Source organism: Rhododendron vialii, chromosome 7a (genome assembly GCF_030253575.1).
Source record: "Rhododendron vialii isolate Sample 1 chromosome 7a, ASM3025357v1".
Taxonomy (NCBI): domain Eukaryota; kingdom Viridiplantae; phylum Streptophyta; class Magnoliopsida; order Ericales; family Ericaceae; genus Rhododendron; species Rhododendron vialii.
This window is the reverse complement of record NC_080563.1, coordinates 29,016,908-29,040,809: the sequence shown is the minus strand read 5'-3', so window position 1 is coordinate 29,040,809 and position 23,902 is coordinate 29,016,908. Positions and strand designations below refer to the sequence as shown.

The following is a 23,902-nucleotide window of genomic DNA, read 5'->3' as shown; positions in this document are numbered from 1 at the left end:
TAACTTACCCAAAAAATAATAATTTAATCACATTTATATTCTATAAAACTTAATGGCTTATTCTCAAGCTATCAAAAAGATCACCCGTCATCTAATTGATTCTCAATGGTAAGAATCATATGCATCACCAGGGGATGAGTTAAGAGTTTTGGTTAGTGGGATAAAAAATAAGATCCATATTTTATAAGTTTTTTTTTTTTAATTTGCTCATGTAAAGAAATAATATAAGGGCAAATTATATTAAACCCCCTTAAACTAAGGCATATTTTCTAGCAAAGAAGTGCACTACCCCACATCTACACAATTTTTCTAGCACCATTTCAGAGTCGAACAAAAAGTGCTTCAACAGAAACTCCAGAACTGCTTCAAAGTTAAAATCAGATTAACCAAAACAAAATATCAACAGGAGAGAGGGTAATAAAAAAGTGACTAATAACAATCCTCCCAAATTACACACAAAAAACCTTTCATAACATGAAAAAGACCAAAACCTAGCTCTTACCTGACATTATTTACAATTCTCGCATTCAGTACTAGTCATTAGCAACCATAGCATCCTTGGCGGGAAGAGTCTCCAGTTTCTTGATAATCAACCGTTTATGGGGAGGAATGTCTTTCGCCTTTAAGTCAGCATCAACTATGATAGAGTCCTCTTCCTTGAAATCTCCTCTTAAGAGTCCCATAGAAATTTGATTCTCAACCAGTTGTTGTATCACTCTCTTCACTGGCCTTGCTCCAAAGTTGGGATCAAAACCCAACTTCCCAAGAAGTTCAACCGCTTCCTTGGTGTAGTAATGCTCAAAATTCTTTTGTTTGAGCCTCTCTTTCACCCGATTCATCTACAGTCAACATAACAGTACTATCAAATTAAGATTTTTAGACACCATGACAACATAGGATCAACTGTCATAGTAAGATAACTATAGCGCAAAATCTAGTAGTTGCTAATCTATTCAACACTTGTTTTTGAGTTGGTTAAGACAGGCAGACAGCTATATGCAATACGCAAAATCAGCCCATAGTGTTGCATTTGATGTTCCAACAATGCACACCATATTTAGACAAGGGCCCTTGATCATTTTTTCTCCCAGAAGATTGATGCAAGAAGAAAGACACAAGATCCATGTTAATCAGAACGGGGCAACTATAATGACATGGCAACTACAATGACATACGTTTCAGACACATCCCACACTTTGGGTTAAGTTTTAACCAAGAAATTACTTAAAGGATTAAAACCTCACAACAAATGAAAAAGATAACTCCAGGTTATATGAGCTTGAAATGTGGGGTATAACAATTAAAATTAGTCCTCTATCACCAATCAGCTATGTTACATGGACTCGGGTATGAGTATCGGGTGTGGACGCAAGTCCAAGCATCGGACCTTCCTAAACTTAAATCTTAGGATACGTGGATATGTGTCCCCAACTTGGGTACGGGTACGGGGACACGTCCTGAACTCTTGTTTGTATTACATATTGCATAATTTTCTCGGATTATGTATTGTAAACTATGTTTACAAATGTATTTAAACAAGAAAGGGTTAAGAAAATTATGTTTTTGCTATTTCCCTATTTCCTGTCTATGTGAAATACTCAAAATATCATTTTTTCTAGCTAATTTGATATTCCTTTTATGTAAGTATCTTAACAATTAGAGGATCCGAGTGTCCAAAAGGATATGTGTGTTGGACACATCGACACGGGTACTTGAGCCAAAAATAAAGGATCCATGTAACACAGCCAATCAGCAACACAGTGCAATATCAACAAACTAGCATTATTGGTAATCAACCACAGTCGAATCATTTATGCATGTATAGTGATAAAAAAAACTCCTTTGTATGCATAAAGTTACCCAAACTTAGAGCTTTGCATAGGAATCAATTTGGGCCCTGTAATAGATGCTAACTTCAGCAATATCAGTGTGTCAGTGTGTAGTACTGGAAATGTTCCACATTAACCAAATCATCTTGGTCAAGGAAATGAACAAAAGTACGGTCATTAAACCAAAAAACGAATGAACATAAAGAATGATGGATCCATTTCAAGCTTTCAGCTGGAAAGAAAATAGTCTTGAACTCTTAAGAAAAAGGTGTAGATTAAACATGAACTTAGCAATGAATCAGCTGAGAAAGTCTAGTTACCTGGATCTCAACAATTTTGCAGATTTGTTCAGAGTCCAAAGGTTTGAAAACGATATACTCATCGATCCGATTCATGAACTCTGGCCGGAAAGTTTGCCTAGCCAGCTCAATAACCTGTTTCTTCATCACCTCATAAACCACCTCATCCTTGTCAGGTGCGCTACTAAGAGTTTCAATGATGACTTGGGACCCAATATTCGACGTCATTATAACAACACAATTGGTGAAACTAACATGCCTGCCTTGGGAGTCGGTTATCCTCCCATCGTCCAACAATTGTAACAGAATATTGAAGACATCAGGATGTGCTTTCTCCATTTCATCAAACAGCACAACAGAATAAGGCCGCCGGCGAACCGCTTCAGTGAGCTGTCCACCTTCTTCATAACCAACGTATCCAGGTGGGGCCCCCACCAAGCGAGAGACCGCATGTTTTTCCATATACTCACTCATATCGATCCTCACGAGAGCCTTTTCTGTGTTAAAGAGGTATCCAGCTAAGGCCTTTGCAAGCTCCGTTTTACCAACACCAGTGGGTCCCATGAACATGAAGCTCGCAATTGGACGATTCGGATCGGATAATCCAGCTCTATTGCGGCGAATCGCATCCGCCACTGATTTGACTGCCATATCTTGACCAACTACCCTCTCGTGGAGAACCTTCTCTAGATTGACCAGCTTCTCCCTCTCTGACTGCTGGAGGTGTTGTAATGGTATGCCAGTCCATTTGCTTACAATTTCAGCAATATCAAGATCTGTAACTTCTTCTCGAAGCATAGACTTTCCGGACTTCCGATATTCAGCAAGGGCTTTTTCAGCTTCTTCTAGTTGACGCTGAAGGGACATTAGAACACCATATTTGAGCTCAGCAGCACGACTTAGGTCATACTCACGCTCAGCAGCTTGCGCCTCTAGCTTGACTCTGTCTATCTATTCAACAACAAAAACAAAATGAGATTAGTTGAAAAGATTTAGGGAGATACAAATGCATCTTTGCACAATGTAATATCAATCAGACAGATACTACCTCAGCCTTAATAGACCGTATTCGCATCATGAGAGCTTTCTCACGTTCCCATTGCTCAGTCAACTCTTTCTGTTTCTGTTTAAGCACCTCAAGCTCGTGTTCCAGCTTTGCTAATCTCTCTTGTGATGCTTTATCAGTGTCATTTTGCAGAGAGAGTTTCTCCATCTCTAGCCTTAGAATAGCCCTATCTACTTCATCTAACTCTGTAGGCTTAGAAGTCATTTCCATTTTTAGCTTCGCAGCAGCTTCGTCAACGAGATCAATGGCTGAAATTGGACAAGAATTTAATGGAATTTCAGATAGTCCACATATATATCTGAAGTAAACGAGCTAGGTAACTCACGAGCTTCTAAATAGAAGAAATTCACACTAGTTCAAAAGAGGTTAGCACGCGCTTTTAAAGGGAAAGCATCCCCAGTTCAATAGCAGCACATGTTTCCAAAGAAACTGATGGCAGCAACATTCTTCTCATGTTCCATTCTTACCTTTCTCCCTTTTTGGGGATAAGTTAGGGAGCAAATTCACATATGTTAATTGCCATTAAGAGCCCGTTCCGCTTTCTTTCTAAGCCTTCCTTTTCAAAAAGAATGTAATTTCGAACTCACATATTATGAAAATAAAAAATAATTTTCCAATTTTTTTTGCATTGTTTAAAAGATCTCAATGAGCTCTATCCAATAAGATCCATATTGGTAGAAAAATTATTTGCGTAAATACATGATTTTTTAGCTTGTATTTACCTTCTTTTTCAAAAAGAATTTTTTAAAAAAAGTGGAAGTCCTTTTAAGGCCATCAATCAAGTAGGTAGTACAGTAGCAGGTTGTGATTGGACTTGGATGTTGGGAGGGATTCTAGAATGTACGTAAATTATACTTATCTTTTCCCTCCACAAACTCAATCCAAACACAGTTTGAATGTAAGCCACCGGGGGTTTTTGGTAACCAATAGTGTCTGTTCATGCATTTAAGTTTATAGAGATGGATCACATGGTGGCAGAATTTCATAATGCAATAAAAAGATGGGGCAAAAGATTTAAGGGCAAATTTTCGTAGTCGTCCCTCTAGTTTTACAGTTGTCTCAATTTCGTCCCTCTAGTTTCAATTGTCTCAATTTCATCCCTGTAGTTTGTTTTACGTCTCAAATTGGTAAAATCGTTAACACCGTTAATGAAACTAACGGAAAAAATATGATTAAAAAATTAAGTGCTCCAATTTTCAATCCGATTGAACCAGTGCGAAGATCTTATTTTTCTGATCATTTTATCTTAAATGGTCATAATGGATTTTTGGCTCTAAGACCTTTCAATAAGCATCCTAAAAGAGTCTTGAAACTAAATAAAGAGTTTTCGGGTGCTCGTTGAAAGGCCTTAGAGCCAAAAATTCATTACGACCATCTAGGATAAAATGATCAAAAAAATAAGATCTTCGCACTGGTTCAATCGGATTGAAAATTGGAGCACTTAATTTTTTAATCATATTTTTTCCGTTAGTTTCATTAACGGTGTTAACGATTTTACCAATTTGAGACGTAAAACAAACTACAGGAGGAAATTGAGACAATTGAAACTAGATGGACGAAATTGAGACAACCGTAAAACTAGAAGGACGACTACGAAAATTTGCCCAAGATTTAACAATCATGAAGTCCAGAAAAGCATTAGTAATAGTTATGTAAAAAGCAACATTGGATTAGTTCCGTGGCATAAAAGCATTGACGAATTGGAAAATAAAAACCAAGTGAACAATTATTATGTTCAACATGGGTTATTTTCTTTATCAAACCTTTTTTAGCTTCTGATTGTTCTTTTATCACAATCCAATTCGTCCCTGCAATTCTTTTGTGCTTATTTTATAATTCCTCTCGTAGAGACAAACCGGATTACCAGAAAAATTTAGCCCAAAATTGACACAAGTCCAAAGAAGACAAAAAATAAGCCAACTTAAAAGATATAAAAAATTAGTCTAGGGTCCACTATAGAGAACTTGTAACTTAGTTAGTCCACTTCTAATGTTTGTAACCCCTCTAGTCCACTAATATAGTTTAGTAAGGCCTTAAGTCCACTTCTTTTAAAAAAGAAATTAAACCAAGGCAACAATGCCCTCATATATAAGCTGTTATATAGAGAGAAACCCTAGACGAAAAACAAATTTGGAGCACAGCCCCTCTCTCTCTCTCTCTCTCTCTCTCTCTCTCTCGTTGCCGCCGGAGAAAAGTCGTGGACAGATGCCACGACGCACTCGACACCGCCGTCGGCGCAGTCAAGGAGTTTGTTCATGGGCACGGCGACCTCGCCAATGTCTTTGTCGCCCAGGTTTCTTTAAAGGTTGACAATAAGAAAACGAAAAGGTTTTTCTTTAGAGGACTATTATCCACCTTCATTTTATTTTATTTTTTTGCCTTCGTCTCTTTTCTGTTTCCCTTCCCCAGTTAATGTACTTTTATGGATCCTGACTCGTCTTGCTTTTTGTGTCTTTTTTTATCTGATAAAACTTTTGGTTTATGTACCCCTAAAAAAGTGTATATTCTTTGTTTGACTGGTCTTTTTGATTGATTCGATTTCACTTATCATTGGTTTGGCTTGATTTGTGTTGCTTTACAATTCTATCGCAATTTGTATTATTCAATTTGACTGTTAAATCATGAGAAATGATGAGTTTTCTTCTCGAGGGAAGTTTTTGCAAGAAACTTTCTAGTCATTAAATATACTTTATCTCATTTTGAAGGGCATTGGCGATCGAGACGACGACGTACACGTCCATCTTGGAGATCAGGTTCATGTCTTTCAAGTTCTCGGCCAAGACCACCGTTATGTCCTGCGGACGATACTCCATTGATTTTTGGAAAATGATTTTGCCACTCTCTTTTTTGTTAACGCCACTCCCCTGCAAGTATATTTTTGTACCAAAAATACACTTGCAGGAATACACTTGCAGGGGAGTGGCGTTAACAAAAAAGGGAGTGACAAATTTTGAAATAAAAGATTTCTTTAAGGGATCTTGTCTTCTAATTTTTTTTTGATGATAGTATGCGAGAATGCGGTGGAGATTAGGATCAGGGTTTGGGTGTCTATATGTACTAAAGATCAGGCACACACGATTGAGAGGGGATGGAGAGAGATTAGGGGTAGGTGCTGCGACGACTACCGGTGATGGATGCCTAGCGACGGCCGCCAGTGCGGGGCTAGGGTTTCATGGTTATATGTCTCAGATTTATCTTTGTTTTTGATAATGTACAGAGAACATAATGGGACATATAAGATTATATGTGCTGTAGACATAAATTTTGAACCGTAGAATTTACCCACGCTTCAAAATCTATATCTCAAATATCCACTGTTCAAGCGAACAATGTTGATTTTGTATATGTAGGCTCCTATTTCCGATTTGGATTTCAAATCGTTAATTACATATTACAAAAGTAAAACCTCCAATTAATGAAGAATAAAGAACAGGAAATAGACTAGAACTATTTGATTTTATTGATGATTGGGGTTTAAAACCCTTGTTTACATCAAAACAGAGAATATTTGATACATTTAGAGGGATTGGAACCCTTTACCTATCACTTGGAATGCTTACTCTTACTGATCTTCGAAGTTTGCAGGTGGTAGTGAGCGGGTAGGTTGCTTGGTGGTTGTAGATTGTAGTGGTTTTGCTTGAATGGAGTATATCTTCTCTCTCTGTATATTTTCTACGTTGAGGGAGAAGAGGTATGTATAGCTTTTATGTTTGGGCGGAGAGTGTGATGGTGAAGAGTTGAGACTTGAGAGATGAGGTATGAAATCTGACGTCTTGAGGTAGATGAGAGAGATCGATAAGAGAGATAGATTAGAGATATAGATCAAAGATCCCTTCCTTTGATGATGGATCTCATATTTATAGGGGCTTCCTTCATCAGATGCATAACCGCCAAATAACTCCTTTGAATTTGAATAGTTGTTGCCAGAGGATAGGATGATATCATATCTACTCATTCTCTTTAAATTTTGAATGTTGGTTGCATCAGATGACATCCATCTTATAATATTCTTCTGCTTCCACAGAAGTATTTCTTGGGCTCTACGTACCAATTTGAGACTACGTGAACCCATATTTGGTTTGTAGGCCCTGCGAAATGTGGGCCTACATAGTTCAACCGAATATTTGATTTGTAGGCCTTGCGAGATATGGGCTTACATGGTTCAAGCTCATATATTCGTTAGGCTTGTCGGGCCAACACGTGTTTGTTGATTCGCGGACTCGCTGGGTCAACATGCTTTTAGGCTCTTTATATGCCTTTTAGTCTGCAAGCCCAACATATGATATTCATCAATCTTTGGTTGAAATTTATGTGCCAACATGTGCACTTTTGTTAATGTATTATCAAACATTAGGCAAGAACGCAGATTGTGACATATAAGTTTATATGTGCACTTTTTCAACATGCAGAGAACATATTGGCATGGTACAAAGTTCAGATAGACACATATAATATTTTATGTGCTTGTTGTGTTGGCAAAAAATACGTTCTAGCTATCAATAGAAAACCTTGTATGTGTCAGATCTATCTTCGTTTGTGATAACGTACAGAGGACAGATTGAGACATAAAATTATATGTGCACTTTTGTTGATGTAGTACAAAACATAAGACAATAACGTAGATTAGGACAAATAACGTTATATGTTAAAGGAAGGGAATAGGGATGGCAAAGTGAACCGGACCGATGGGTACCCGAACCGTAACCGAAAAATTTTCCCGAACCATAACCGTAAAATTCCCGGTGGATATGGTTGAGGCCTTGGATACCCGAACGAGTATCGATGCGGGTATGGTTTAGCAGATCCCCGAACCAAACCGAACCGAATCCTATATATACACACACACACACACACACACAAATATATGCATAAATATATATAAGAAAAGAGATTAGGGGTCGAAGTGCAAACTTACAAAAATTTCAGGGACCAACTTGTTGCATGTGTTAAGATCTAAGGACCTGGAGTGTGATAACCCTTTATATATTTAAAAGGGCCACTAGGGTTTAAATCAGAAATATCGGCTGAATCTCTCGCCTGTCCCACACAAAAATTCTCAGTACATCATCGCTTCACATCAATCTCGCTCCGCTGTTTATCGCCGGTCTCCCTATCTCCGAGCGTAAGTCTCTGATCTCTCTCTCTCTCTCTCTCTCTCTCTCTCTCTCTCTCTCTCTCTCTCTCTCTCTCTCTCTCTCTCTTCGTCTCCCTCTATCTCTCACTCTCATCGTCTGTGATAGGCGGGACAGCCTCACCCCTCTACCGTTTGTAGATGATCACCCCTCCGCCGTTCGTCGATCATCACCTTCCGCAGTCGATCATCACGGCCCTCCTCTGTACATCGTCGATCTCGCTCTCTCTGGGCGCAGGTCTCTCTCTCTCCCTGTAGTACAGCTTGAATCGAAGATGAGCGTTCGCTCATCTGTTGAGAATGAAAATGATTGAATATTGATTTTTTTTTTCCTCTTTTTGTGATCTGGTTCGGTTACCCTTTCGGTTCGGGGATTACCCGAAAACCGAATGGCTCGGTTATGGTTTCCTTCTTCTTTCCCCGTTCGGTTATCGGGGCGGATATGGGCGGTACTTCGGTTTCGGAGATCGAAGATGGAAAACCCAATATCTGCCCCGAACGCCATCCCTAGAAGGGAAGGGTTCAAAATAGGTTTAAAAAATAAAAATAATAAAAATAAAAGAGAAATTTTAAGGTGTGGCGGGTTCAAGAAGGGAAGGGCTCAAAACAGGAATAAAAAAAAAGAAAATAGAAGTTTTTTTCACACATATAACGTTATATGTTGACGTGGTGATGATGGAGGTGGAGTGGTGGTGATGGAGGTGGAGTGGTGGTGGTGGCGGAGGTGATGGTGGTGGAAAAAGAAAAGAAAAGAGAAAATTTAGTCACACACATAACGTTATATGTTGGCGTGGTGGTGGAGTGGTGGTGGGTGTGGTGGTGGTTATGTGGTTGCAATAAGATCGAAAAAAATGAAAAAATACATTTTTTGTGTTAGTCAAACAAGGCCCTCGTTTCTTTTACATAGGGTGGTTTTGTCATTGGAATTATTGGTGGACTAGAGGGGTTAAGAACTTCAGAAGTGGACTAGTGGGGTTAGAAACATGCTATAGTGGACCTCCCAAAAATTCTCCCTAAAAGATAGCCCAAACTCAGCCTTAGTAGTTTATACCTATTGATAGATAGGAAAACCAAAAACGTAAGCATTATGCTTCAAGACAACAACCATTTTCCTGACCTGAAGCAAAGCTATTATTTACCTTTATCAGGCAAAAACCGATCTGTTATGTATCGATCAGCAAGGACCGCTGCTGCCACAAGGGCACTATCTGATATTTTTACCCCATGATGCAACTCGTACCGTTCTCGCAATCCACGGAGAATAGATATAGTATCTTCTACAGATGGCTGATCAACAAAAACTTGTTGAAATCTACGTTCCAGAGCTGGATCCTTCTCAATGTATTTTCTATATTCAGTCAAAGTGGTTGCTCCTATACATCGGAGCTCACCTCGACCAAGCATCGGTTTTAACAAATTTCCAGCATCCATTGCTCCACTCATTGCCCCTACAAACGTAAAGAAAACCACCTCATCAAATGCCTGAACATTAGTAGAACATAGTACTACTCACATAAGTAGAATGTCAAAAATTGTCGCTATGTGACTACGATCAAACCAAAAGAACCCCTACTACATTACTTGTATGCACTACATGCTAGGATATAATGTCATTTTTTATCTCAAAAGATGTATCTCTCACAATCAGATTGTGCTTCCAATTCTGTTGATGTTTAATTAAATGCTCCTTGACCCAATAACAAACTAAGGAGAAAAGGTGTTTTTTTTTTTTTTTTTTCCCTAATATTCATTTCCCAAACCACACTGCATAATTCAAGGCATCTTGAGTGTACCATTATTTTGGCAAAAGATCCACAGCAATTATCATACATTGATAAAAGGTGCATCTGATTTACCATAGATTCTGGCAGTTTAAATTACGATAAGCAGCACATGAACTTCCAAGAAGGCAACGTAATACCTTTCGTTTGTTACCCGAGACGTGTCTAAATGCGTTCTATTACATGTTTATTTTTAAAATTCCAATACACTTCAGACAAATAGGGATATGCATGAATCACCTTACTAGTCTGGAACAAAATCGCTTGCGTTGCCATGTTTTTTCTAAATCTCAAAACCTTCTCCTTGTTTATACAGGACATTTTAAAATCAATGTTCTAGAAACTGGAAAAAGTGATCGGGTGGACGGGTCAACAGGTTTTGAACTGTGTCATAACCACATTATAAGTATTACAAAAATAGAAATAGTAAAATATAGGCTATACAAAGATTCTTCAAAATCTGTTGGAGGAAGTTAATTAGCATTTTATTCAAAAAGAAAAATTCTTGGCCAGAGCCAATGGATAAACGGAATGGAATAAGCCTATGGATTACCAAAACATTAATCAAGTAACAAACAAAGTCCGGAGACCAAAGAGTACACATGTTTAGCTGAATTTTCTCATGGAAAAACAGTCTTGCACTCTCACATTGGTTACTAGCAAATAAAGAGGCACCCACGCACAGAATTTAAGCACATGCTTTGCATCTGTTGGTTCGAGAAGCTCATTGACTGCTCCAAGGCTGACAGCTAACATGCTCTCATATTTCGGAAGTTTCAAATTCTTCAGACCTGGCCGGTTCTAATGACCCATTCCCGCTCTGACTGGGTTAGCGGTTGAACCATAATTTTGCTCCGGTTTTTATAAATAAGGCTGGTTTTGGAATTTAAATGGTTTATTCATTGATCCGGAGAGAGCCATGGCTGGTTGAAGGTTTACCGGCTGAACCAACCGGTCCAATCTGGTTTAAAAACATCGTCCAAAATAAATACTCTTAGGTCTTGTTTTCACACTTGTTTCTAGGAATGTTCTGTAATTATGTCAATAATGAAACATAAATTTAACCAGCAAGTATCTACTACTTAACTGTAAGCATAAAATATATCAGCTTATTCAGGTGTCCTAGCTGAGTAATCGGTTTATGCGTACAGTTAAGTAGTAGATAGTTGCTGGTTATAAAGCACCCTATTGAATACCTTTTAAAATAGACTATTTCTGCAATATAGTTCCAAAATCTAGAACTTCTACCCATTAGAAACCTACAAAAATCGGACGCTATTGCTTTGGTATTCGTAGCCAATGAGTTTGGCGATTGGAACTCAGGTCACGCGTTGGAGTATAACACAATCGGGTATATCAGTGATTAGCAGTATCACCAAAAGGTCTAAAACCAATGGGAAATCTTACATGCGATGGTAGAGACTACATGGTCAGTTTGGTGGAAGACAAGGGTGACCGTCCAATCTTGTCAGTATTTTTATTGGTTGGCAACACCGCATAGGACAGTATCACCGTCGCACTCAATGTTTATTCCAAGCATAGGATAAAAACATAAAGACATCATATACTAGGCAAACTGAATACTAACCGGCACCAACAACTGTATGAATCTCATCAATGAACAAAATAATCTGCCCATTTGAAGAAGTGACCTCCTTCAAGACTGCTTTTAGTCTTTCCTCAAAATCTCCTCGGTACTTAGCACCAGCAACTAATGCTCCCATGTCCAGAGAGATCAACTGTACAGTAAAAGAAGAAACTAAGGTGTGGAAACGAGTGCAAAGCAGAAAAAATTGCATTTTGAACTCAAAATTACATGACACGCTTTTTAAAGCAATCCTTGTAATGAAGTTTATCATCCATTCAAACTACTGGATTTGCTTCGAACCTAACCAGATACAAATAGTCAGCTGTTCTTTCTGGAGGATGAATCAGCAGAAATTTCTGTAACAGATGTAAATAATACAAAAGGAACAGTACCACACAGACTTACTTGAACCCAAGCAGTAACCAGATATATGTCCGAGTCAGTTCGATTCCAATTCATTCTAACTTTAAAATACAATATTGAACATCAAGTTCTTAAACTCAGAGAATGTTAAACTCTGAAGGGACTTCGCTGTTTAGGTTATTAACATTGCGCAAACCTCCAGACAGCTCAAGGACGCTTACCTTTTACATTCAGGGTCAAGGGAGAGATCTTTAGGGATCTATACCATGATAAAAGGGATCATCCTAAATAGTATCTGGAGCAGAAATTTCTGTAACAGACGTAAACGATACACAAGGATTTGTATCACGCAGACTTACTTGAACCCAAGCAGTAACAAAATTGAATATCAAGCATCAGGTTCTTAAACTCACAGTATGTTGAACTCTAAAGGGGCTTCACTTTTAAGTTTTTAACATGCGCAAACCTCTAGACAGCTCTAGGACGTGCGTACCTTTTACACTCAGGGTCACGAGAAGATTTTTAGGGACATATAATATGATTAAAGTGGTCATCCTCATAGTATCCGGGAAAGAAATTTCATCCCCAGAATAAGTTCACAACTTGCAGAAGAAAGGCGGAACCCACAACTTCGGTAACCCCAAACAGCAAATAATAATGTATTGTACATATAAACATCTGAGGATCACATTCCACAAATTTTCCTTGATTACCTTTTTCTTCCTTCGATATGCTAACTACTTAATTTTAAATGAATACATAACTGGATGACAAAAAGAAAAAGATATACCCTCGGATTAATTAAAGTTTCAGGAACATCCCCATGGACAATTCTTTGAGCTAACCTGCAAGATATAAAAATTTTGCATTAGAAAAAACGTATGCATCCATAATACACTCTTTTTTTCCAATCACAAAGGTAATTTATTACAGTAGATAAAAGGCATCAAGGGGATGCCACCAACTGGTAAACAAAAAGAATACCAAAAGTAAAGCATATCACTGTCCAACATGCACTCAAATGTATACCGAAATTCCAAGAATTGGTTCAACGGAGGACCAACACCTCCCAAGAACTAAACAAATTAGACATAACTGTAACTCTTCACTTACAAGAAAGCAGATTCCATCCCCTTAAAAAAAACCGCCGATTGCATTAAAAAGGTCCTATTCTAGCTCCTCTCCACGAACCCACCAACTATGAAACACAACAATCCAAACAACACGAGGATCAAAGCCCAAAACTCCTAAGCTACCAAACAATGAATGAAATGGTCTACTAACTTCGCATCTTTCATACAAATGCAACAACTGACATGAGTATGCTTCCTTTTAATAAGATAATAACTCTGAAGGATCTTGCAATGTGCTCCTTCCAAACAAAGAGAGCCACATGGATGGAGCTTTCTACCCCAAATACCATTCCGTGGAAAGGATGGATCTTTGTGATTCACCAAAGCTTTGCAAAATGATCTCAACTCAAACTTCCCAGATTGAGGTTGCAACCACAACAGAGAATCCTCTCCTGCTCTCATTTGAAATACATCAGAAAGCAAGCCAACGAGAGCCAACAACTCTTCCACTCCCACTCATTCCAATTTCTATGGGATGCAAAATTCCAGGAAAACCTGGCAGCCTGTGAACCGACTCATCTGCTATCTTCATCTAACCACTATCTTCGTAAATCATACACGTTAACCTCGTGACTCTCAGATAAATATTTTTTGCATGCTCAATCAATAGAGGGGACGGAAGAAATAAAATCTTTGATTGAACTAACAACTATTCATTCATATGGACACGTCTCACACTATTCTTCCTCTGTCTAGCAATTCAGATTAATAATTCTCAATGTTATGTATCATAAATTTTATAAGTCGTTGGAAATGACACATTTATAATTAACATACTAATTACAAGAACTATTTCAGTCAAAATAGTGCTTCTCGCATTACTGCTCCATGGAAAGTAATTTGCTCCACATTCGAAGGTCCATTCATCATTCATTCATTATTCTTTCCAGAGAGAGGGGTCGCACTTGATTCTTGATCTAATAAGGATAAGGAATCCTACCAAGGGTTTCTTTCTACTGTTTGTTTTGTTCTTTCACCAGCCCAGATTCTCCATTTGGTCCCTTTGTTTAAACATTCATTATTCTCATCCCTCTCTGAATATTCCACGAATATTACAACCCCAGATTAAACACTATCATACATAACATGACATAGCATAGGTTACTATGTCGTAGCACGGTCATCATCCAGTAAGAACAGCAGACTATTAGTATCTGGTTAGGTTCGAAGCAATTCCAATAGTTTGAATAGTTTGAAGAACAAGCAAAGAAACAAAGGGACCAAATGGAGAATCTGGGCTGGTGAAAGAACAAAATAAACAGTAGAAAGAAACCCTTGGTAGGATTCCTTCAGGGCTGAGTGAACCAATAAACTCTAGACACATGTTACACAAGTCGTGAGCGAATATTCCTTCCGTACTGTCAGGCCGCAACCCTCGCGGCACCCGTGGTAGTCCAACGGGTGATATTCTGCGAGCACCTTCCTGCGACGGTCCCTTGTTCTTGATGTGGTCCACACAAAGAGGTCACGGATATTTGGTAACTTCATATGGTTGGAAGTTATGGCCTTTATGGATTGGAGAGTTAGTCCATTAGCCACTAAATATACCCAATAAGAGTCTATTAAAGGCTCTGATTTTCATGAGCCTTGTGACTTTTCATTTAGGAAAGTTTGACCACATTTTCAATCTATGCAACCATTAAATAACACATTCATCCTATCCATCCATCTTGGGAATAGGAATAGTTATTTGCATTCACACCCATTCATTCCACCTAGACCTCTAGGAAAAAGTAGTAGTTATTTGCATTCACATGTTATGGATCCAAGAATGAATAAGAATTTACAAAAGCTTATAGCTAGGGACGGATAGCCTAGTGGGGGCACCTTGTTAATTATAATGGCGAAAGTTTATTTTTTCTAGCCAACCAAAATAAGATCGTACAGATTTAAGGCATGAATTACTAACTACAAAAGTTTATAACGCATACTTTCAATCAAATTACGTAAAAATTAGCACAAAATCTCAGACAATTTTTAGAGTATGTTTTACATGAACATCGACAAGTTTTAGGAATTATCGAGATCGTTTTATTAACGATTTTATTTTAAGATATTTCTCCTAGACGTTTAAAAATAAAGAGAATCAAGCAAGAATAGCTCCAAATAGACAAACAGTTCGTAAACCAACAAGTAAAAATGGATCATACGATGAAATTGAAGCATAAAACTGATTCTATATGTATATGTTTACGCACGTGTGTATGTTTATATAGTAGCACACTTTCATAATTATGCTAATATATACTAATAAAAAATAAAAATAATTAGTTTCGAGGGGGGCACGTGCCCCCACACAAATTTGTCCCTTCTTATAGCTTTGAAGATTATGTGATGCAATCTCATTCTTTGATGTGATGCTAAAGAGGCCTTAGGTGTGATGCCTTTGGTAAATAGGTGTGAGGCCTAGATCCATCTTCTTAAAACCCTTCCACCTTGTTTGGTTCTCATTTTTCAAAGTTATTTTTGATGTAATGAGTGGTAATGAGCGGAGAGATAGAGAAAAAAAGGGATTGAGAAACGTGTAGAGAGGAAAATGAGATGAGATGAGATGGGAACCAAACAAGGTGTTCTTCTTCTCTTCTCTTCACTATTCATGTCCACTGTTCACAGCTTCAAAACAGGCCATTATCTTTGTGTTTTGATCTCCCTTAATCCTCTTCAATTCTATCCTACATCAGTTCTTTAGCCATCAAACCGCTAGATCTCCAGTGATTGGGTAAACAGTATGGTGAAGGTCTTCCTCTCTTTTGCCATTCCCACTGTCAGGCAAGGTCGAGACTTGGTTTAGCCGTGTCAATACCACAACCAAGCCTCTAAAGGCTCCTCCTCGGGTCCTGCCAAGTCTACCTGAACGGAACTATATTCATCCGGATCAAATCATGTTTAGCGGGTTGACATCCTTCTGTGTCGTTCCCAAGTCTTCAGGGAATCGTAATCGGTCCCTATCGGCATCTCTTACACAAGTTAACACCTCTGATCTTGGGACTGGTATAAGTCCTCGCATCCGAGGGAGCAAGGGTGTGTGCGGGTTGGGTCGGGTTTGCCCCCAACCCATCACCCGGCCTAACTAGGTCGGGTTGGCAATTTTCTGAACCGAACCATGTAACTGGTATAACCATCTGAGAAACCGATTCTTTTTGTTAGGTCAGGTCGGACCAATACAGCTTCGGCTTCATCACCAGTATTGCATTAAATCAAAACTCTATCCCTCTCACATATTACTGAAGCAGCATCACAAAGACTAGAATGATAAAGAGATTGTAAGAAATCAAAACTCTTTATTCCATAATAAATCAAAACTCTATCCTTAATAAATCAAAACACATAATAAATCAAAACTCTATCCGTGATAAATCAACCCTACACGTCTGAGATTCACCTTTTCCGAGCTATCGATGAACTGTGTGCGGAAGAGAGACGGTGGACGGTGTGCGAGAGAGAGAGAGAGGCGGTGGATGGTGTACAGCGGAGGCTCACAGTGGCTGCTACATTTGAGATCTGGGGTGGATAGAGCGTGCATAACCATGTGTAGGGTTTTGGGCCTTTTGGCGTTTGGGAACGGCAAAGTCTCCTAAGAAGTTAGGGTTGGTGACTTGGTGTATATATATAGTATATTATAATATAAGATATATAATATACATTGTCGGGCCAGGTCGGCTTAAGCAGGTTCCCTGGGCGTTAACCCGAAAACCGAATTTTCTGCATATTTCAACCCGTAACCGACTGAATCAGTTGTTCGAAATCGACCGAAACCCTTTGGGTCGGGTTGGGCGGTTTTTGCTCACCCCTACCAGGGCATTTGGGAATTGAATGTGCACACCCATGCTCGGGACCTCGCAGTCTTAGTTTGACATAGTCCGCAATCATCTCAAACTCACGGTAGTACGTAATATGAAGGTTGAAAAAAATGTAAAATGATATGCTAGTGAAGCAATTTAAACAGATTTAGCGGTTCAGCTCCATGTTACCTGGAACGCTCACTGTTCCGGTATGAAGCGGGAATGTGGTACGGTACATGCCCAAAATTGGAGCACATGCGGTAGGCTTCTGTAGACCATAATCTAAAAACTGCACTTACTTCAAGAGATAACCTTCCGCTGAAATACAATATTTTGTCCAAATATTCATGTATAACGCAACTCTAGAAGCATTAACACAGATATTGAAGCATTACAAGTCTATGACCAATTTTTTCTTATATTCATGCAGAAGATAAGACAACTCTAGAAGCTCAATTCACTGTTTAGTAACGTAGATGCACCATGGAAAGTGTGTTGCAAAACATAATTCGCTAGGGTATTAGTGTTTTCGGGCAAGATAGGTTCAACCAAAAGTGAATAAACCCAATATCATAAACTCCCCCAAAACCCAACACTCCAAGAAAAAGAAAAAGAAAAAACAAAGGAGAGGGAAATAAGAAGAAGAAGATGGAACATGAGAAGCATTAAATATCATACCCTTCTGCAATTGCAGTTTTCCCAACACCAGGCTCACCAATAATAACAGGATTATTCTTTGTTCTTCGAGATAATATTTGGATGCATCGCCTTATTTCATCATCACGACCTATAACTGGATCAAGTTTCCCACGCCTAGCAAGCTCGGTCAAATCAGTCCCATATTTCTCTAGTGCTTGATATTTTCCTTCGGGATCTACGTCGCACAAGTACAATTTTGTGTAAGCAGATAACAAGCTAGCAGGTAAAACCCCACCAACAGCCAAGAAGCAAAACCTTAGCAAGCAGTGATAACCATAGCTCACGTATCATTGGCACTACGAATCAATAGGGACAAAGATAGTCTACATGCTTATAGCCATAAAAGTTTGGATAGAAAGGCAACAAAAGCGTACAAGCAATGATTCAAGTGTCAGTTTTCAATATAAAGGGCAATCCCTTGACCAAAACACATGCCTTGGCTTAGAAAACAAAAAACCCTCTTGTTTACTTTCCACGTTTGAAACACTATGTCATCAAATAAATGCCATCAGAACCAAATCTTTAAGCAAACTAAAATTGAGAAGTTATAAGTCATAACATTTTGTAGACAACTCTTCTAGTTACCAGATAAGTCAGTCAATTCTCGTAGAATGATGCAGGCAGTATATTCACTTGGATGAGTTGGATCGCAAGTTTTAACATTCTGGTTACGAGATAAGTTAGTCAATTCTCGTAGAATAATGGGGGTAGTATATTAACCCCAAGTCGTAACTGTGACCAACATCTCCCATAGAAATAAAGATGCTCCTCCGATAGAATGCATTCAGTGCACTGATATATGTTTGAGTGGGGTTGAGGAGATAGATTGACTATGAGTGAGACTTATTTTTCCTAAAACCAAACATCATAAAAGTCCATATCTATTACATACCCTGATCTTACAGCTTGTAACAAACATACAATTCAAAATTAAATTCTCTTTGTTAAGCTGTGTGGCAACTATAAATGTATCCCTATCCTATGCACTTGAGTCATGTGATGGTCAATGTGTCCAACACCACATTAACAGCTCCCAAATAGAAATCCTAAGTAAATCTGGGTTCTAAGGAGGCCTAAGGAGCCATAAAGGTCAAAGAAGGGAAACTTGGAGGGTCCTTGTATGTTGTACATGTCCCCAAAATTTGCAAGGTAAATGCTCATATTTTTTAAAAATACTTTTGGGGGTTCTTGTTCATTATTTTTCAAATTTCAGAACTAGTCACTTCAAGATTAGATGCTGCAACAAAGCAGGGATGCAGACACGGGATGTGAAACAAAATGACTGTTATGTATGGATGACAATTTCAAAAGAAACCCCTTTGTTTATTCATCTTTTCAACTTGAGAGTTGAGACATACCAAAATGCATGCCCCCTTCGAAAAGGAAAACCATAAAACTTTCTAATTTGCAAAAATGTTCCTCGCCATGTATTATGAATACTTTTGAAGGTGGGTATAAAGGGGGGCATTGTTGACAATCGATACTTCCCATTAGAATTAAGTGCATTAAATGCATCTTCCCTTAGAAGTTGAAACTCCCGAAGGGACTGATAAAAGGGGACAAACAGAGTATTTACAGATTCCAAATCTCGAATATGTCTCATAAATTTCCCCATGCTTATCCTTGTTTTAGGATTAAAAAAAAATGCATGCCATAAGAACAAGATAGGTTACTTTGATCCGTTACTCTCTGACTGCCACGAACAGCTTGAACAGCATCCTTCAAATCCTTCTCACTTAGCTTCAGGTTTCTGAATAATCGCACGCCAAACCTGTTGTCTGAAAGGAATGCTAACACTAAATGCTCCACAGACACAAAGGCATCTCCCATTTCTTTCTTATGTTTTCTAGCATTCTCCAAGAGAGAGGTCAGATTTGAGCCCAATATAGGGCCACTAGTATCACCAACCACCTGCCACAGAATATATGATCATGTATCAAAAGCAACTGGTATTATAAAAACTTCAATATGCATACCTTTGGTCGTTGGGATATGAAATCATCTGTAGCTTGCAGAACTGATGTGTTGTCAAGACCAGCCTTTGTGAAAATTCTTCTAGCCAAACCATCCTTCTGCTCTAAAAGAGCTTTCATTAAATGCTCAGACTCCACTACTTGATGCTTGCTATTTTGTGCTGCTTCCACAGAACCAACAACTCCCTCCCACGCCATTTCAGTGAACTCCGAGTTATTAATCTGGTAATATGATTGTTGAGCTCATATAAATGCATTGGAAAACCAGCGAAGTAATGAAAGGGTCTCTAGAGAAGATAAACAGGAGATTGAAAACTTATGTAGGGCCAATGGTACGAATTTTGACAGACCACATGTGGTTTGATGAGGCTTCAGATAGACCAATTAAAAAAACCAAAAAAAAAAAACAAAAACAGAGGCGGACGTGTTTGTGACTAGGCCAGATTCGCGAACAAATTACTGAGTTAGTTAAATTTATCAGATGGATCATTACTTATATTCAGGATGCATGATCACACATTTTAAATTCAAGCAACTTCATAAACTTCTTGCCAGTTAAAACAAGATCATGTCCACCTATGTTCTTTGGATTGTTAAGGTGGATGCATATTCAATGCATACATCGACTTCCAAGAGATCCTACTAGTTTATCTCCTCCAAGGACAACATGTCTTGCTCTCTAAACAGTAACTTAAAAATGATGTAGTTCCTTTTAAATACTTTCTGCATGGGAAAACCACATTAAGAAAATGACCATGTGTACTGAAAGGCCACAAAACATCTTTCCTTTTTAATTATGAACGAGTTTAGTTTTCTCAAGTGATGAAGCAGGTTGTGTAGAACCTTATAATGCATAGCTAGCTCCTCTTCTTTTTTTTAAGGACCCATAGCTATCTTTTGGCTGTGGAAACATCTTTGCTTTGGCTCATGTCTGTTATTGTTTGGCCACAAAATCACTAACTACAGCGTTAGCAGTGACAAACCATGGTATCTGAAATATGTTTTTGGAGACAGCTACAAATCACAGAGCCTACTCTTCCATAGACATTAGTAAACCATGGTATCTGAAAAATGTTTTTGAAGTAATGTGTGAGACATTAGTAAACTCTCTTGCTTATTATATATTTTTATAACTTAATATGTATTTGGAGACAGCTACAAATCACAGAGCCTTCTCTTTCATTTTGGAATTTCACATGGAAAAACACATCTCATTCTTTCCATCTTCGAATTTTTAGGTATTAGTATTTTTGCCAACTCCAAGCAGTTCAAAAACGTCTATGAGGGCACCTATGACTCTCAGTATTCCTAGACACAACAGCAGTAGATATGCCCATTGTTCATGTTGCTCTTTCTATACTCTCATCACTACTACAGGAACAAAAAACATATGTATATTAACTTCCCAACTACCAATTGAACCAATGAGTACGCAGAAACATGCGAAGCACAAGCATTACACAAGTACTGTAAAAAAAATATGAAAAGAGCCACCCATCTGCGACTTTTCATATTACCACAAACCACCACCAATTTCAAACTAATTATTAGTCGTCAACTTAAAGCCCCACCAAAAGAACAGCTGAGAACAATTCAAAAAAAAAAAACCATTCTATCCAGCTCCAAATTCACTGCGTCACATATCCAGACTTACAAATCCAAATGCAGAATAGATGAGCAAAAAAGATACCTGGTTAGAGCTCGCAACTGTGGAGTAAGACCGAGAAGGAGCGAGGAACTGACGAGTGAAGCCTCTGCTAACAACGGCGTCATTGAATGACGACGCTTTCGCAACACCACCGCCATTCCGTGCTGTTCGGGCCCGCGATGAACATATTTCGGCAGTGCGAGAGAGTTCGGGTCGAGATTTAGAGAGAGAGGAGGAAGAGGAGGAGGAGGCCTTGAGGGCAGCGAGAGCGGACCTTGTGAGCCTCGCGGCGGAGGAGGTTTTGGTGGTCGCCATTGTACGGCGTCGGAGGTACAATCAATCAGGGTGGGTTTTGGTGGTTCGATGGAATGGTTTATGATTGTTTTGTTGTTTGCGAGTATTTTTGGGAGGTTTCTGAAGAAGAGAGAGGAAGCTTGGGGAAGACGAAAAAGAAGGAAGTTTGTAGAAGCTGTGCGGAAGTTCTCTTCTGGTATTCTCTTTCCCTCTGTTTTTTTTTGGGTAAATTTCACTTACCTCCCCTGAGGTTTCTGACAATTACAGATACCTCTCTTCAGGTTTTGAAAATTATACTTACCTCCCCTCTGGTTTAGTTGTCGGCTGCACATACCCCCAACCGTTAGTCAGTTGTCACTAAAGGTGACGGAAATTGGCGAGGTCAGCCAAAAATGGAGTTTCATTTCCTATTTTGCCCTCATCTCGTCTTTAGCCTTTTATACCCTCTTTTTCATTTTGAAAAATGCAATAAACATACACCAAAACAACACGTGTTCTACACCAACAATAGAGAATACATGTTCAATATTTCCGGCTAACCAAAAGTGACTTTTTTGTTGTCCTTTCTAAACTTTTAAGTTTTGGGAAAAAAATTATTACTTTTTTATGGTTTCTCTACATAAGAGGAATCTAAGAAGTAGAAAAATATGGACCAATTGAAAATTTTAACTTAAAACAAAATAAATGAAATAAACAAGATAAACCAGCTTATTTTGATTATTTTGGGATTTTTCTAAAGTTTGAAAAATATCGTTCATGGTGTTTTAATTTTTTATTCTACTCGTTGAGACAAACCTAAAAATTAAAAATAATGGCCTCAAAGTTTAAAAAGGTTCACTACTGATGAGAAAAAAAGCCAACAAAAATAGTAAAGTTTTAATGTCCATAGATTTGTAAGTGAATGGGTGGTTGGTTCTTAATTATTATTCAACTACTTATTTATTTTTCTAGTTTCAGGCTACACATAAACATATATAAACTTATGTATAAATCTTTGGCATTTTCGTGAAATTAAGCTTAGTTTGCCATGAATGAAAATTTATTTCTTTGTGTGTTCAGGAAAAAAAAAACTTGCTTGTATCCTCAACTTGTATAAATATAAATAAGTCTCCGTAAATAACCAAACATAACTCTTTTAAAACCCATCTTAAAAGCTCATAAGTATTTAACTTTTTTGAGCCAACGAAAAAATAAAAATAATATTTGGCATCTCAAATTAATTTTTGCTACAAAGACAAAAAAAAAAAACTACTAAAAAAGTTTTTTAACTGTCCAAAATAATATTTGGCATCTCAAGTTTTTTATTTCTTTGTGTTAGAGAACTTTTATTATCTTTGGTTCAATTTTATACTTGTCCATTGAATGATTAAAGAAATTCATAAAAAACTAGATAAGAATAATGAAAATTAAAGGTTTCAAAATTTTATTTTTTTGAGATTTCATGTAGAGAAGAGGTGACTGATCAAATGTTAATGTGGTTAATTTTGTGTTTTTTAAGTTATTTATTTATACAAATAGACTAACAATATAGTAAGAAAATTTATGAAGGGGTAAAAAAGTAAAAGCACAAGTTCTATTAGCAGAAGTTACCCGACAACTCTGACAGGGGAGGTAAGTGCAATTTCAAAAACGTGAGGGGAGGTTTGTGGTGTTGTCAGAAACCTCAGGGGAGCTAAGTGAAATTTACCCTCTTTTTTTTGGTTGAAACTCTGCTCTACACCATGGTTTTGGCAAAATTCTGTTCGCACCCCTTTTTTTTCTCAAACCTAGGGTTTTGTGGTACGCATATGGACCGTTCATTTCCGCTATCAAGTGTGAGAATGGGCAGATTGCGAAAATGGACGGTCTAAATGCGCGCTACATGATTCATTCCTTTTCCTCATACCCACACTTCATCTATTCATTTATTTTATCCATCCTTTTTGCAGTATCGGTCCTCTTCTACCACCGCCACCTCCTCCACTTGTTGCGAAAAAATACAATCAGTATGAATCCAGATAACAATTCTTTTATGCAATAACAAGAGACACATATTACAACGAAAAAAAATAATATAATGAAATTCAAACTGAGTTATGTTAATAATCTTCTTAAAACAGATTCACCACCTCACCTATGGGTGCAGGGCCGGCTTTGAAATTTTGGAAGCCTATGATGATCTTCGAAAATGAAGCCCTTAATATCCTATCACTTAACGTGTAATTTCATCTTCGTCAGTTCATTGAATTTGTTTACAATGAAAATTATCGTTTAAAAAAAAAAAGCTGCATCCATGCTAATGAAGCATACAGTCACCTAATTACACGAGTCAGTGTC

The 23,902-nt window shown here is 38.0% G+C and overlaps 1 protein-coding gene across 1 annotated transcript; it reads right to left on the bottom strand.

The window, feature by feature from the left end:
* Positions 1-297: 297 nt before the first annotated feature.
* LOC131333166 (chaperone protein ClpB4, mitochondrial-like) lies at positions 298-21,825 on the bottom strand. Its single transcript, XM_058367534.1, has 10 exons — positions 21,335-21,825; positions 19,648-19,866; positions 19,345-19,582; positions 17,651-17,846; positions 12,848-12,902; positions 11,695-11,845; positions 9,465-9,773; positions 3,177-3,442; positions 2,150-3,079; positions 298-839 (listed from the first exon to the last, which is right to left on the bottom strand). The coding sequence occupies exons 1-10, from the start codon at positions 21,605-21,607 to the stop codon at positions 534-536; spliced, it is 2,943 nt and encodes a 980-aa protein (XP_058223517.1). The 5' UTR covers positions 21,608-21,825; the 3' UTR covers positions 298-533.
* Between the last annotated feature and the right edge of the window lie 2,077 nt (positions 21,826-23,902).

What these genes read in the sequence shown, in the direction of transcription:
- LOC131333166 (XM_058367534.1), bottom strand. Translation starts at nt 21,607, where the DNA reads ATGGCGACCACCAAAACCTCCTCCGCCGCGAGGCTCACAAGGTCCGCT. An exon ending in TCGGTTTTTGCCTGATAAAG is followed by an intron (nt 3,443 to 9,464) that starts GTAAATAATAGC and finishes GTCCAATTTCAG; the next exon opens with CCATTGATCTCGTTGACGAA. An exon ending in GCAAAATTGTTGAGATCCAG is followed by an intron (nt 840 to 2,149) that starts GTAACTAGACTT and finishes TGTTGACTGTAG; the next exon opens with ATGAATCGGGTGAAAGAGAG.